Source organism: Phoxinus phoxinus, assembly GCF_949152265.1.
Source record: "Phoxinus phoxinus genome assembly, chromosome: 5".
In the NCBI taxonomy this organism is placed as follows: domain Eukaryota; kingdom Metazoa; phylum Chordata; class Actinopteri; order Cypriniformes; family Leuciscidae; genus Phoxinus; species Phoxinus phoxinus.
The window spans coordinates 130,001-145,552 of record NC_136880.1 but is presented as its reverse complement, the minus strand read 5'-3'; the positions used below and the strand labels follow the sequence as shown (position 1 = coordinate 145,552).

The following is a 15,552-nucleotide window of genomic DNA, read 5'->3' as shown; positions in this document are numbered from 1 at the left end:
CGTGTTCACGGTAGTGGTGCTGGATCTCTTGCGGGAGCTGGGCTCGTGTTCACGGTAGTGGTGCTGGATCTCTTGCGGGAGCGGGGCTCGTGTTCACGGTAGTGGTGCTGGATCTCTTGCGGGAGCTGGGCTCGTGTTCACGGTAGTGGTGCTGGATCTCTTGCGGGAGCAAGGCTCGTGTTCACGGTAGTGGTGCTGGATCTCTTGCGGGAGCGGGGCTCGTGTCCACGGTAGTGGTGCTGGATCTCTTGCTGGAGCTGGGCTCGTGTTCACGGTAGTGGTGCTGGATCTCTTGCGGGAGCTGGGCTCGTGTCCACGGTAGTGGTGCTGGATCTCTTGCGGGAGCGGGGCTCGTGTTCACGGTAGTGGTGCTGGATCTCTTGCGGGAGCTGGGCTTGTGTTCACGGTAGTGGTGCTGGATCTCTTGCGGGAGCTGGGCTCGTGTCCACGGTAGTGGTGCTGGATCTCTTGCGGGAGCAAGGCTCGTGTTCACGGTAGTGGTGCTGGATCTCTTGCGGGAGCTGGGCTCGTGTCCACGGTAGTGGTGCTGGATCTCTTGCGGGAGCAAGGCTCGTGTTCACGGTAGTGGTGCTGGATCTCTTGCAGGAGCTGGGCTCGTGTCCACGGCAGTGGTGCTGGATCTCCTGCGGGAGCTGGGCTTGTGTTCACGGTAGTGGTGCTGGATCTCTTGCGGGAGCTGGGCTCGTGTCCACGGTAGTGGTGCTGGATCTCTTGCGGGAGCTGGGCTCATGTTCACGGTAGTGGTGCTGGATCTCTTGCGGGAGCTGGTCTCGTGTTCACGGCAGTGGTGCTGGATCTCTTGCGGGAGCTGGGCTCGTGTCCACGGTAGTGGTGCTGGATCTCTTGCAGGAGCTGGGCTCGTGTTCACGGTAGTGGTGCTGGATCTCTTGCGGGAGCTGGGCTCGTGTTCACGGTAGTGGTGCTGGATCTCTTGCAGGAGCTGGGCTCGTGTTCACGGTAGTGGTGCTGGATCTCTTGCAGGAGCTGGGCTCGTGTCCACGGTAGTGGTGCTGGATCTCTTGCGGGAGCAAGGCTCGTGTTCACGGTAGTGGTGCTGGATCTCTTGCGGGAGCTGGGCTCGTGTTCACGGTAGTGGTGCTGGATCTCCTGCGGGAGCTGGGCTCGTGTTCACGGTAGTGGTGCTGGATCTCCTGCGGGAGCTGGGCTCGTGTTCACGGTAGTGGTGCTGGATCGCTTGCGGGAGCTGGGCTCGTGTTCACGGTAGTGGTGCTGGATCTCTTGCGGGAGCTGGTCTCGTGTTCACGGCAGTGGTGCTGGATCTCTTGCGGGAGCTGGGCTCGTGTTCACGGTAGTGGTGCTGGATCTCTTGCGGGAGCTGGGCTCGTGTCCACGGTAGTGGTGCTGGATCTCCTGCGGGAGCTGGGCTCGTGTTCACGGTAGTGGTGCTGGATCTCTTCCGGGAGCTGGTCTCGTGTACTTCACGGTAGTGGTGCTGGATCTCTTGCGGGAGCTGGGCTCGTGTCCATGGTAGTGGTGCTGGATCTCTTGCGGGAGCTGGGCTCGTGTTCACGGTAGTGGTGCTGGATCTCTTCTGGGAGCTGGGCTCGTGTCCACGGTAGTGGTGCTGGATCTCTTGCGGGAGCTGGGTTCGTGTTCACGGTAGTGGTGCTGGATCTCTTGCGGGAGCTGGACTCGTGTTCACGGTAGTGATGCTGGATCTCTTGCGGGAGCTGGGCTCGTGTTCACGGTAGTGGTGCTGGATCTCTTGCGGGAGCTGGACTCGTGTTCACGGTAGTGGTGCTGGATCTCTTGCGGGAGCTGGGCTCGTGTTCACGGTAGTGGTGCTGGATCTCGTGCGGGAGCTGGTCTCGTGTTCACGGTAGTGGTGCTGGATCTCGTGCGGGAGCTGGGCTCGTGTTCACGGTAGTGGTGCTGGATCTCGTGCGGGAGCTGGTCTCGTGTTCACGGTAGTGGTGCTGGATCTCTTGCGGGAGCTGGGCTCATGTTCACGGTAGTGGTGCTGGATCTCTTGCGGGAGCTGGGCTCGTGTTCACGGTAGTGGTGCTGGATCTCTTGCGGGAGCTGGGCTCGTGTTCATGGTAGTGGTGCTGGATCTCCTGCGGGAGCTGGGCTCGTGTTCACGGTAGTGGTGCTGGATCTCTTGCGGGAGCTGGGCTCGTGTTCACGGTAGTGGTGCTGGATCTCTTGCGGGAGCTGGGCTCGTGTTCATGGTAGTGGTGCTGGATCTCCTGCGGGAGCTGGGCTCGTGTTCACGGTAGTGGTGCTGGATCTCTTGCGGGAGCTGGGCTCGTGTTCACGGTAGTGGTGCTGGATCTCTTGCGGGAGCTGGGATCATGTCCAAGGTAGTGGTGCTGGATCTCTTGCGGGAGCGGGGCTCGTGTTCACGGTAGTGGTGCTGGATCTCTTGCGGGAGCTGGGCTCGTGTTCACGGTAGTGGTGCTGGATCTCTTGCGGGAGCTGGGCTCGTGTTCACGGTAGTGGTGCTGGATCTCTTGCGGGAGCTGGGCTCGTGTTCACGGTAGTGGTGCTGGATCTCTTGCGGGAGCTGGGCTCGTGTTCACGGTAGTGGTGCTGGATCTCTTGCGGGAGCTGGGCTCGTGTTCACGGTAGTGGTGCTGGATCTCTTGCGGGAGCTGGGCTCGTGTCCACGGTAGTGGTGCTGGACCTCTTGCGGGAGCTGGGCTCGTGTTCACGGTAGTGGTGCTGGATCTCTTGCGGGAGCTGGGCTCGTGTTCACGGTAGTGGTGCTGGATCTCTTGCGGGAGCTGGGCTCGTGTTCACGGTAGTGGTGCTGGATCGGATTTCTGGAGAGGGTTCGCCGGGATGGGGTCCGTCTTCTGTTAGTAGCCCCATTTTGGCCAGCCCAAGTTTGGTTCTCAGACCTTGTGCCCTCCTTTGACGGCTCTCCTATGGAGATTCCGATCAGAAGGGACCTGCTGTCCCAGGCAGGGGGCACAATATTTCACCTTCTTTCAAAGTTATGGAAACTGTGGGCTTGGCCCCTTAGGGGGGTTCAGCTAATAGAATCTGGTCTCTTAACTGAGGTTGTGGAGACCATACACAAATCCAGAGCTCCCTCTACGAGGAAATTATATGCTTTGAAGTGGAGGTTTTTCTTTCTTGGTGCAGATAACGTCAGCTGGACCTGGTCAACTGTCCTGTTGGTTCAGTGCTAGAATTTCTGCAGTATGTTTCTCTGCAGGGTTATCTCCCTCCAGCTTAAATGTGTATGTGGCGACCATAGCTGCTTACCACACTTCTTTGGGTGGTCCATCATTGGTGAGAGACCCTCTGGTTACTAATTTTCTTCATGGTACTGTTACGACCAGCTCGTTCTAAATCGCAACATGAAAGAGGGATCACGAAAACGTTCAATCAATAGAAGGTTTATTGATTTAAACATATGCCACAAGTAATAATAATAACAATAAACAGAAGTCTAGGGATAAGAAAAAACAAATAACAAACAGATATAACAAAATTAACGCTACATGTGTAAGGAAAACATAAAAGAGACACTCCGGAGGAGTACTTCCCCAGAGAGTGCCTAATTTCAAATAACACTCAGCACTCTCATATACTCTAACTAATTATCAATTAACATAGAAGAAACCAATCAGGAACTCCCACGATCAGCACCAATGGAAATCAGGAGGAGGAGACCCAGGGTCGTCACAGTACTCTGAGACTTAGACCTGCACTGTGCACGAGATTGCCGGCCTGGGATTTAGCCATCATGTTGGAAGGCCTTACGGTTGGCTACCTTTGAGCCTATCGAAGAGGTTCCAGTAAAGTTCCTCATCCTAAAGACTATGTTCCTCCTTGTTATCTCGTCTCTTAAAATAATTGGAGACTTGCAGGCACTGTCGGTATCTCCTTCGTGCCTAGAATTTTCACCCGGCATACAGTGAAAGCCCCTAGACCGGGTTATATGTCCAAGGTCCCCAATAATATTTCAGGGCCCATAATGTTGCAGACCTTTTGTCGTCCTCCCTTTCATTCATCAGATCAGGGGAAACTTAATCTGCTCTGCCCTGTAAGAGGAGGAGGAGGAGGAGGATCCAGCATGATTCTCAGGCCTGTCACAGACCAAAGACAGGATGCTGGGGCAGAATCTTTTTTTATTTTTTTTATTTATTATACTGTACAGTACCATTAAGGAATAAAAAAATTGCAAATGTATACATCTGTTGTGTTCATCATGTGAAATTTTATTTAGGGGGAGAAACTAGCAATATATCTTATTACCTGCTTTGTTTACGGTTTGTGTATCTGCAGCCTGAAATGTCGGTTTCCCTTTTTGAATGATGAATATAGACAAATATATCTGCAGAAATAGACATATATCTCTTTTAGACACATGTGCAGAACATGCATGCTAGTTGACAGTCGGCTGTAGTGCTTTCGGTGTGTTCAAGCACAGCTTTTTTTGCCCCGGCGCAGGCGACAACACAGTCGGCTTCCATCAGCACTAGTTATTTGCCGTCGTATGTACGTCAATTCTGTATTTGACTGGTAGCCAATGTAAATGTGATAAAATAGGGGTGATTATGCTCACGTTATTTCTTCCCCATTAAGAAGTGAGCTGCAGCGTTTTGAAACAGTTGCAAACGCAATAGTGAAAACTGGTTTATCCAGCATCCAGAGCAATAGTCAAGCCTTGTTGAAATGAAGGCATGAATGACTGTCTCTAGGTCACCAAAAGATAGAAAAGATTTCAAAGAATTCAACCCCTAAGCTGGAAAAAACTTGCTCTGAAAACAGTTTATTTGCTTGTCGAATTTTTACTCTTGAGTCAACAACAACACCCAGGTTCTTTACATGAGTGCGAATATTCGCTTGCAGAAGTCCTAAACTAGAGGTCAGGCCATATACCAAATGGAGGGAGCCAAATTTAAAGGACAAGTTCGGTATTTTACACTTAAAGCCCTGTTTACAGATCGTATCTGATGAAATAGAACGGTTAAGATTAAACTTTGGACACATGCTCCTGTCCCGAGAATTTTAGGTTTATTTAGCTTCCCCCCCCCTCCCCCCACCCCCACAATGGTTGTCTATGTGCACTGGCAGATTCCTTCCTAAAACACATTAAACTTTCGTTTACAAAGACGTGAAACTCACCGAGTGGTCAGGGGTGTTCACTGATACGGTCCCAAAAAAAATCGCTGAAAAAGATGCTTTCCAACAGGTTTTATCGTAGTGTTTGTCCACCTCCATTGACTTGTATTGAATGTGCTGTGTGAGGTACGATATTCCTCCGCCGCTTCTTCTTCTGCTTCTTCTGTGTATTCAATGAAATGCCAGCGGTTTGCTTGCAATCGGCAAAGGTGCATTATCGCCACCAACTGGTGTCTATTATTCAAGCTCTCAACGGAAGAATCTGGGTGTGACGCGTTCGGCAAAATAGGTCCACAAACGCTAAATAAACCTAAAATTCTCGCGACAGCAGCATGTGTCCAAATTTTAATCTTAACCGTTCTATTTCATCAGATACGGTCTGTAAACAGGGCTTTAAGTGTAAAATACCGAACATGTCCTTTAAATGACTTCAGTCTTGTTTTCATTTAACTGAAGAAAATTATCACCCATCCAACTCTTAGGGCCCTATCTTGCACCCAGCGCAATTGACTTTGAACACCGACGCATGTCTCATTCCTATTTTGCACCCGCGCACAGCGGACTTTTCATAAAATCAAACGTTTACGATTTATTGACCAGGTAATGAAGTAATAGTTCAAAGTCCAATTCAAAATGATAAATTCATCAGTTAAGCATAACAATAATTCAGAAATCACAGAATTTGTAGAGATTATTACCTGTCAACAAAATTACACACATCGCTTGTGTGGGCAGTCAACCTACTGACTCCCAGAACCTTCTGCTCCTTTTCCTTATAAACCCAGAAATCCACCAAATGGTGGTGTCTGTCATTATAATTAGATTTCAGACCCCTATTGAGGGGTTCACCAATGTGAGATCAGAATTTGCAACCAGTTGGCTTCTTGGTACCTGTGGCAGAGAATACTTATTTACATACAGGAGGTAGTTTGAATGGAAGATCAGGGGGATGCACACCTTCAGAGAGTACATCACATTTCTCATATCTTAGAACTTCTTTTAGCTTTTCGTTATGATTGGGAGAGTGAGACCATTTTACCAGGCGCACTGAGACACTTTAAAGACTTTTTTTGTACACACATAACATTACATAGGTTTTCAGTGTATTTCAGGTGAGGAGGTGGGGATGAAGGGAGAGATGGCGTGTGTGTGTGTGTGGTGTGAGTTGTGTTCTGTTGCATATGCGAGATTCAGTTCAAGTGTTAATTCCCAAGAGAGCCTTTTGCTTCATCGAGGGGGCGCTCAGACGAACTGGCACCAGCCTTACACCGCCTTTTATTTTAATAGACATGAGAATTCACATTCCGAACTTAAATGGTTGTAATTCAAGAATGCTTTGGAATATAGATGTAAGATTGGTGTTGTTTTAAAGAAGACATTTGGCAGATTTCTGTAGAAGTGAAATAAATTAAGAAAGTTAAACAGAAAGAAAGTTATAGAAGTTTGAGTTCATGAAAATGTACAATGTTAAAAAATTTATTATTCATATTTTATATTCAATTCAATTCAAGTTTATTTGTATAGCGCTTTTCACAATACATATTGTTTAAAAGCAGCTTTACAGAAAATGCATTTTAAAAAATGTACAAACAAAAATACAGTTAGTTAATCATAAAATTTAGGGCATAACATATCGCCGGCGTTGGGTCGTCTCATCACAGGCGTCGAGTCGTCTCATCACAGGCGTTGGGGCATCTGAAGTCTCCATGAGAGGCTGGATACATAACTGGAGCTGACGAACTCTATTTGAGTTATAGGGACAGGCGTCCCGAGATAACAACAAAAAAGGCAGATGGGAAATAATTAGCGTAGCTGCTGTTCTTAATATGAATGCATTTGATCTGATTTAACTGTAGTATAAAAGGTATGAGATGCATCATGTGAATGCTTGGCTAAAGAGATGCGTCTTTAATCTAGTTTTAAACTGGGAGAGCGAGTCTGAACCTCGGACAATATCAGGAAGGCTATTCCAGAGTTTAGGAGCTAGATGTGAAAACGCCCTCCCTCCTTTAGTGGACTTAGTTATCCTAGGTACGACCAGAAGCCTCGAATTTAGCGATCTTAAAGAGCGCGATGGATTATATGGCGATAGAAGATCTCTTAAATACACAGGAGCTAAACCATTTAGGGCTTTATAGGTCAGTAACAATACTTTGTAATTGATACGGAACTTAATAGGTAACCAGTGTAGAGATGATAAAATTGGTGTTATATGATCATATTTTCTTGACCTAGTAAGAACTCTAGCAGCTGCATTTTGGACTAACTGTAGCTTGTTTACGGAGGATGCAGGACAACCAGCTAATAAAGCATTACAGTAATCTAGTCTCGAGGTCATGAATGCATGAACTAACTTTTCTGCATCAGAAACTGATAGCATGTTACGTAGCTTAGCAATGTTTCTAAGGTGGAAAAAGGCTGTTCTTGTGACATTTGAAATATGATTTTCAAAAGACAAGTTGCGGTCTAGTATAACACCCAGATCTTTTACTGTAGAGGATAAAGTAACAGGACGTCCATCTAGATTAAGGTTGTATTGTAAGAGGTTTTGTGGGCAGTTTTTTGGACCAATCAGTAATACCTCCGTTTTATCTGAATTTAATAGAAGAAAATTACACGTCATCCAATATTTTATATCTTTAACGCACTCTGTCATTTTAGATAATTTAGTGTTATCATCTGGTCTAGATGAAATATATAATTGAGTGTCATCAGCATAACAGTGGAAACTTATTCCATGTTTTCTTATAATATTACCAAGTGGCAGCATATAAATTGAGAATAGCAGGGGGCCTAATACAGATCCCTGCGGCACTCCATAATTTACTGACGTTATCTTTGATTTTTCCCCATTTAAATGGACAAAATGGTAACGGTCTGATAGGTACGATCTAAACCAGCTTAATGCCTGTCCCTGAACACCAGTGTAATTTTGAAGTCGATCTAAGAGTATTTTATGATCTATAGTGTCAAACGCAGCACTAAGATCGAGTAAAACTAGTATTGAGATACAGCCTTGGTCAGAAGCTAAAAGTAAATCATTTGTAATTTTAACCAGTGCAGTTTCTGTGCTATGGTGCGGCCTGAATCCTGACTGAAACTTTTCATAGATATCGTTTTCTTGCAAGAAAGAGCACAGTTGAGCGGACACAACTTTTTCTAGTATTTTAGACATAAATGGAAGATTTGAAATGGGTCTGTAATTTGCTAGGTTATTTGGATCTAATTGTGGTTTCTTAATAAGAGGTTTTATAACTGCCAGCTTGAATGTTTTTGGAACATGTCCTAAAGATAGAGACGAGTTAATAATATTGAGAAGAGGCTCTTCCACTACAGGTAACACTTCTTTCAGTAGTTTAGTGGGTATTGGATCTAATAAACATGTTGTTGGTTTAGATGCAGTGATAAGTTTATTTAGCTCTTCCTGTCCTATAGTTGTAAAGCGCTGTAGTTGTTCTTGAGGGGCGATAATTGAGGCTGAATCATAAGACGCTGTCAAAGATTGTACATTTACAATTGTGTTTCTGATGCTTTCTATTTTCTCAGTGAAGAAATTCATGAAATCATTACTATTAAAATGTAATGGAATATTTTGTTCAGGTGATGTCTGTTTATTTGTTGGTCTAGCCACGGTGTTAAATAAAAACCTTGGATTATTTTGGTTGTTTTCTATTAGTTTGCGGAGATGCTCAGCCCTGGCTGCTTTTAGAGCCTTTTTATAACGTATAAAATATATATTTTCAAAACCTGGTGGACTCTAAAAATAATCAAAGCCAAAAATCTGAACAAGTTGTGTTTCAAATTTTAGGTTGATATCTCAACAAATGAGCGTTCAGTGAGATTTAGTTAGTGGACATCACTGCCCATATAAGGGCGTCTCCATTTCCATATGTGGTTTGAGTCTGAACCATTATTTTTACAATTTTCATACAATTTATGAAGTAGACATCCTATTCAGAAGTATAGGATGGTTTGGCAAAAGTTTGGCAGATTTTGAAATGAATTAAACCTCTAAGAAACACAGAAGCTCACGTATGTGCATTATAGCTCGCTGCACATCACTAATGCTGAATCTATTATTGTTTTCTTTATATTTAAAACATTTTCAGACCTTTTTTTCTAAAATAATTGAATGGATGCTATCTTTTGAACTCTTGGCATGAAAACAAACTGAGGTTTCTACCATTCTTTCATGATTTTTCATGTTCATCACTATTTCAAAATAAAGGTCTGAACACGCCTTAAGGCAAGTGCACACTACAGGATTTTAAAACGTCGGGCTGAACTGTGCAGTTCACACTACATGACTTGCTCTCTGTGAAATCAGGAGTGTTCAAGTTGTTGAGCTGTTCACACCACACGACACAACGTGATTGATCCGCAACAGGAGGTAACTCACTACACGAGGTGACAACAACTCTGTCAGCCAACGATTCTATCTTGTCTACAAACCACGTTTTATCACGAAGAAATCACGCGATAAAACGAACCGGAAATGACGCAATACAGCACGCGCGCCACTACCCAGCGAAGAAGAACACAAGTACACAACACACGAGTCTTTGTTTGAATATGGACGTCAGACAGATATTAGTGCTGCAAACTGTTTGCGCGATAATTTGCTCTGGAAAAAATTATAATAATTCCCATAGACAGTATATAAACGGTATTTTCCCAGTGACCTCAACCCATGCCTTGCTCTGATTGGCTGTAGCTCATGGCATCACATGTGGTTGAGTCGTGCGACAGCTCCAGATATCTAGCATGCTAGATATTTTTCTGGGCTCGGCGACGCGTCCGCGAGGCGTCTGCGAGCGTCTTTGATGCGTTGTTGGCTCTTTCATACTAACAGATTGGCGAGCGATCATCGGCCGCTAATCCCCCGTGATTTGCACGCGATAACAACCCGACCTGTCGGCAAGCTCAACGATTTGCAAATCGGGCTTAAATCGGGCTTAAAATCCTGTAGTGTGAACTAGGCATTAGGAGTATGAACATATTCTTGCTGCAAATTGATAAATTACTCTGTCATTTAATTAGAAAATCAGTCACCAAATATGAAAACTAGAGATTGTAAGCTTTCAAATGATATATAGTTTGTCAAGATTAGTTTAGGTTTAGTATAGGATATTACTGTTTTAAATATGTAATGTCTGTGCCAATATAAGGGGTTAAGAAGAGGATCTATGAGCTCTGGAAGCATCTGTCAGTAGCTGAGTCGCTATAGGGTCTAACATACAGTCTGTCTTTTCAGTTATCGACGTGTATATTCAAATCACCAACAATTAGGGTTTCATCTGCAGCCAGTACTAACTCTGATAGAAAGTCTGTACAGAAAGTAGCCAGCACAAATCTCAAACTTGATTTATCATTTACACTAGATATTGTTATATTAAGCTTCAAGAGCCTAAGACCAAATCAATAAGAAGAAGAAAACATGAACCATGAAAGTGATAACAAAATCAACCGTGACACCATCAGTACTTTTTACATTAAAAATCAAGTACTTTTGTACATTAACTTGAGTAAAATTGAAAAGGAGTACTTAATACTTTTACTGGAGTAATATTTTAATAGAGTATTTGTACTTTTACTAGTACTTGATTTATGTACTTTGTCCACCACTGACTTTAGGTATACTTAAATGTATACTTTTATACACTAAAACGTGGCCCAATTGAGTCGCAAGTTGTATTGAAATAGTAAAATGACAAGTATAGTACTAGTACATTGATATTAGTATATACGTTACCTCAAGGGGAATGTGCTTGTGGAGTACGAGGGCCTGGAGGGAAGCCTGGCCTACACTCCCGCCGCTGAGGGTAAGCTGTGCCTGGGATCATCCTCCAGCTCTGTCTTGGTAAATGGATCCCTTGTGTCTGCCTCGGATCGCCGAGCGCATCACTCCACCTTCACCCAAACGGCTCCACCTTGGCTCATCTCTCCTTCAGACAGTCGTCCTTACGGCTCCACCTCAGTTCCTCATTTTTCAAGATCACATTTGCCTGTGTTCTCGTTCATTGTTAGTTTCTATGGTTCCTAATTAAGTTATACTTATACACCCGTTTCTGGTTTTGTTCATTATCTGGTTCTGTGTATAAAAGCCCTTTCTCTGTTCATTGTTCAGTGCTGGTTATGTTGATGTGGTTGTGTCCTGGTGTTATTCCTGATGTCTCCTGCGTGTTCAGAGTGATTTTGTAAATAGAGTTCTTCTGTTCCATCGTAACAGATTTTGCTTCTCTGCACACCCCAATGGATAGTTCAGCTGAGCTCATTAGTAACACTGATTTATCCATGAACTATTTTCAGTTGTTAGTTGACTGGTACTGTGTGCCTTGTGTTTGCAGGGTCTACGGGCCGCTGATACAGACCCGTCTGCTCCGCCGTATGACTCGCTGCTAGTGTTCGACTACGAGGGTGACGGCTCTTCTGCAGGATCACTCCGCTCCATCGACTCCTCTAGCAGTGACGGAGACCAGGACTACCACCACCTCACAGACTGGGGTCCACGCTTCACCAAACTAGCCGACATGTATGCTGGCACAGACGAGTGAAAGACCAGAGGAACACCACGGCTTTTCCTCAGCTGCAGAAATGTGTTTTAAAGGATCAACACAAGCAAACACAGCATCCCAAGGCAAAATGTTAATAACTGAAGGCTTAAAGTAATAGTTATGCATATACTGTATGTGGAACACTTTCACTTGAACTCTACAGTATAGAAGCACAGGGATTTATTGTGCCTTTTTGTACATGTGTGTGGGATCTGACTGATTTATGTTCAAGGCTTTACTTACACTGATTTAAGGAGTGATTTTGAGAGTTAAGAATGTGTTTATCTATGATGCAAATTATCATGCTTTTCTTTTTTGCTTACAAACTGTTTATTTAAAAGGATTATTTAACTTTCTTTTTTTCCACACATTGTAAGACACAATACAGTTCAGAGGCTTCTTAGGCTATTTGTTCAACACGGATTTAACATATGCACATAGTTTGACATAAAAAAACTGAAACGTTTGAAACTTTCCTACAGTAATTGTGGTTACATTACATTGCATGTACACATGAGTTTGTGCTGCACAGTAACGAAAAAGCCCTTTATTAATTAAAGAGCAGAATGAATTTCTAAAAGACTTCTAGTTAAATTCAGCTCAATGAGAGTTCTGTCAGAATGGGTTTTTTGGGTCCCACTTTATATTAAGTGGCTTTAAGTACTATGTACTTACATTGAAATTAATAATTTGATACAATAGACTTATATATTGTGTACATACATGTTTTTACATTGTACTTATATTTTTAAAATACCTGCATGTAATTACACTGTTGAGCGTTCCCTTATACCTTAACCCACCCTTAAACTGACCCATCCCAGCACACCTGTCCGTCACCTGACCCGTATCACACCGCAATAGCAGCACAAGTGTTTTACAATACAACATCCACACAGTAAGTACATTGTACTTATTTTTACATGTAAGTTCATAGTACTTAAAGGGATAGTTCACCCAAAAATGTAAATTCTGTCAGTAATGACTCTCCCTCGTGTTGTTCAACTCCTGACACACAACACAGACGCGCTGCGCAGATACACTACGCAAACACACTCAGGCCCACGGAGGATATAATGAATAGTGGAATAAAGTAGTTTGTTTTGTTTGTTTTTTTGCGCACAAAAAGTATTCTTGTCGCTTGATAAACTTAAGGTTGAGTCGCTGTAGTCTGACTATTTTAACCTTGTCTTTAATAACTTTCTGGGCCGGCAAGTTTCGGTCATGGCCGGTTTCAATCCCTTAAGAAGCCTGTGGAGGAGTGAGACACTCTCAGACTTCATCAGAAATATCTTCATCTGTGTTCTGAAGATGAAGGAGAGTCTGACGGGAACAACATGAGGGAGAGTGATTACTGACAGAGTTTACACTTCTGGGTGAATTAACCCTTTAAAGCCCCTTAATATAAAGTGGGACCGAAATTTGTTTTTGCAACGGATGATCGTTCACAGGAATTTATTAAAGAGAATAAAGGAAACCGCACAGGGAAACATCATGGTGTCAGCTGGCAGCTGAATGACTTAACTGGGGTATTCTGCATGAAGGATACGGGACTGACGAAGATGAAGACGATTAAAGACGATGACGAGCCGCGAGCAGGAGTCAGGTAAGGCTTGCACTGGTGTGAGAGACCAGACCGCGCAGTGAAGGTGAGTGTGGGCTTGCAGGTCCGGTTGATCAATCACAGGTGCAGAGAATCAGTGTTCACGAAGGTGGACGTTTCCCTGTCCTGCACAGTTGTAGATCTGTAGTCAAACTATTCAAAGTGGACAGTTCCACATTACATTGAGATAGGAAGCAGGAAACAAAACAAAATACAAAGTAAATAAACTACAAGCCCCCAAACCACAGAACAGGTAAACAGACGATACACTCTAAAAAATGCTGGGTTGTTTCAACCCAATTTTGGGTGAAATATGGACAAACCCAGTCGTTGGGTTACATTTTTTTTATTACATTTTTAACTTACTTACCGGAGTCATGTGACTGTAGCCGCTGGGTCAGGAGTTCCCCTGGATACAGCAGTGCACAGCGAGAGCCGGCTTCTGAGTGGAGGATCTGCGCACGACTCTGAGTCCACCAGGGATTATTTCCTCATGTAAAGTTTGTTCCACTGTCACCTGCAAACATGGAGCTGTATCTGGCCATTACCCTCACCTTCTCTCTCTCAACTGATGCTCACTGTAAGTCAGACTTTCTATATTAGATTTGTAATGTGAAAAGCCTGTACAAGGATGTATGATTTCATGAAGTACACAAATTACTTAAGATATATATATATATAAAATAAGGTTTTGTGTAAAATCATTAATTTTCTGGGTATTTTAATGTATCTTTCAGTTACACACAACTATTTCAACATTGATGGATGTTCTGATACAGAAAAAGAAAGTATGGTTGGATCTGACGGAGAGGAGATGTGGCACGCTGACTTTAACCGAAAGCTGGGAGTAAATACATTACCTGATTTTGCAGATCCTATGAGCTTTCCGGGGTTTTATGAAACGAGCATTGGACAACAAGAAGTATGCAAAGAAAACTTGGCTGTATTCATTAAAGCTTACAAGAACCCGCCAGAGGAACTGGGTACGCTGTGAATCTGCACTGTAAAGCATGACTACAGTCTTGAATGAGTTTTAAAGTTTTGCTGTAATACATTAACATTCACCATATTATGCATTCAGTGTCATCAAGACTTTGGTTAAGCTTGATCTTTGGCTCACAATTATATTTGATATGAAAGAGATGAGTTTTCCGATGTGTATTTGAACGAGGTCAGATAAAGCTGACCACAGTTGTGTGTTCACAGACCCCCCCGAGACCGCCATCTATCCGAAGACTGGCGTTGAGCTGGGTGTCGAGAACAGCCTCGTCTGTCACGTGACTGGCTTCTTTCCTCCGCCTGTGGACGTCTCATGGACTAAGAACAATGTCCTCGTGACCGCAGGCGTGAGTCTGAGCCAGAACCGGCCCCGGAGCGATGGGACCTTCCACATGTTCTCCTCTCTGAAGATTGTCCCTGGAGAGAGAGACATTTACAGCTGTACGGTGAAGCACAGGGCCCTGCGGGGACCACTGACAAAGATATGGGGTAAGAGCCACTCTCAAAGAAAAGCCAATCAAACTATAGCTCACGTTATTCCCAGTGGTTTTCTGTATGAACATCAAACTCTGTGCGGCACACATGAAATCCCAACCGCATTGTACGATGAAACGTTCTGTTGTGAATGCTTGTTCACACACGTGCGGTGATTGACAGGTGTCGGAGAGGCGTCTGCTGTTCGCCCCGGTGTGGGTCCAGTGCTGTTCTGTGGAGTGGGAATGACCCTGGCGCTGCTGGGAGTGGCGACTGGAATCGGCTTCTGTATTAAAGGAGCTGCAACTCACAATACAGACATGGCAAAACAAGAAAAGAAATCACTGCAGTGGACCTACCGATGAAGACAGTTTCTGGAGGAAGTGAATAAGTGTGTGTCGGGTTAGATGAAGGACAGCACTGCTGGTGTTGAAGATCCAGAGATTCCTGGAAACTGAAGTCACCCGTGATTTGCTTGAGATGTATACACTATTCACACTTAAATCTGGAAGATGATGTATCTTCATGCAGTTCATCGACAGTAATCTAAACAAATCATAATCTTGATATTGAGGGAATTGATGATTCAAATTAGACACTTGTGCCTCCTTCATGTTAAATGTAGGAGCATTTTTTCATGGATGGAAATGTTGCATTTTTTTGTACTTAAAATGAAGCCATTAAAAATGAAACGTTTAAAACTGCAGTTGACACTATTGTTCAAATATTATTGTTAAAATGATTATAAAACATACATTTCTAAATGTGTTATATTTTGTGACCTACATTCCCATTAAAGAT

At 44.1% G+C, this 15,552-nt stretch overlaps 2 protein-coding genes across 3 annotated transcripts in view; both read left to right on the top strand.

Annotated features, from left to right (window-relative positions):
- Window positions 1–12,015, top strand: part of LOC306998420 (cadherin-2) — a 104,593-nt gene extending 92,578 nt beyond the window's left edge. Inside the window, exon 16 of the mRNA XM_079612481.1 lies at window positions 11,469–12,015. Coding sequence (XP_079468607.1) covers window positions 11,469–11,675 — 207 coding nt within the window. The 3' untranslated portion in view covers window positions 11,676–12,015. The remainder of the gene's footprint in view (window positions 1–11,468) is intronic.
- A 1,686-nt stretch (window positions 12,016–13,701) lies between these two features.
- The window catches only part of LOC306998421 (HLA class II histocompatibility antigen, DP alpha 1 chain-like), a 1,918-nt gene continuing 67 nt past the window's right edge, over window positions 13,702–15,552 (top strand). Inside the window, exons 1-4 of one of the 2 annotated variants that reach the window (XM_079612483.1) lie at window positions 13,702–13,858; window positions 14,151–14,261; window positions 14,485–14,766; window positions 14,935–15,552. The exon at window positions 14,935–15,552 is cut by the window's right edge and continues 20 nt beyond it. In XM_079612483.1, the coding sequence (XP_079468609.1) occupies window positions 13,804–13,858; window positions 14,151–14,261; window positions 14,485–14,766; window positions 14,935–15,116 (630 nt within the window). In that variant the 5' untranslated portion in view covers window positions 13,702–13,803 and the 3' untranslated portion in view covers window positions 15,117–15,552. Of the gene's footprint in view, window positions 13,859–14,015; window positions 14,262–14,484; window positions 14,767–14,934 lie in introns of both variants that reach the window. The other variant, XM_079612482.1, reaches the window with a different exon arrangement.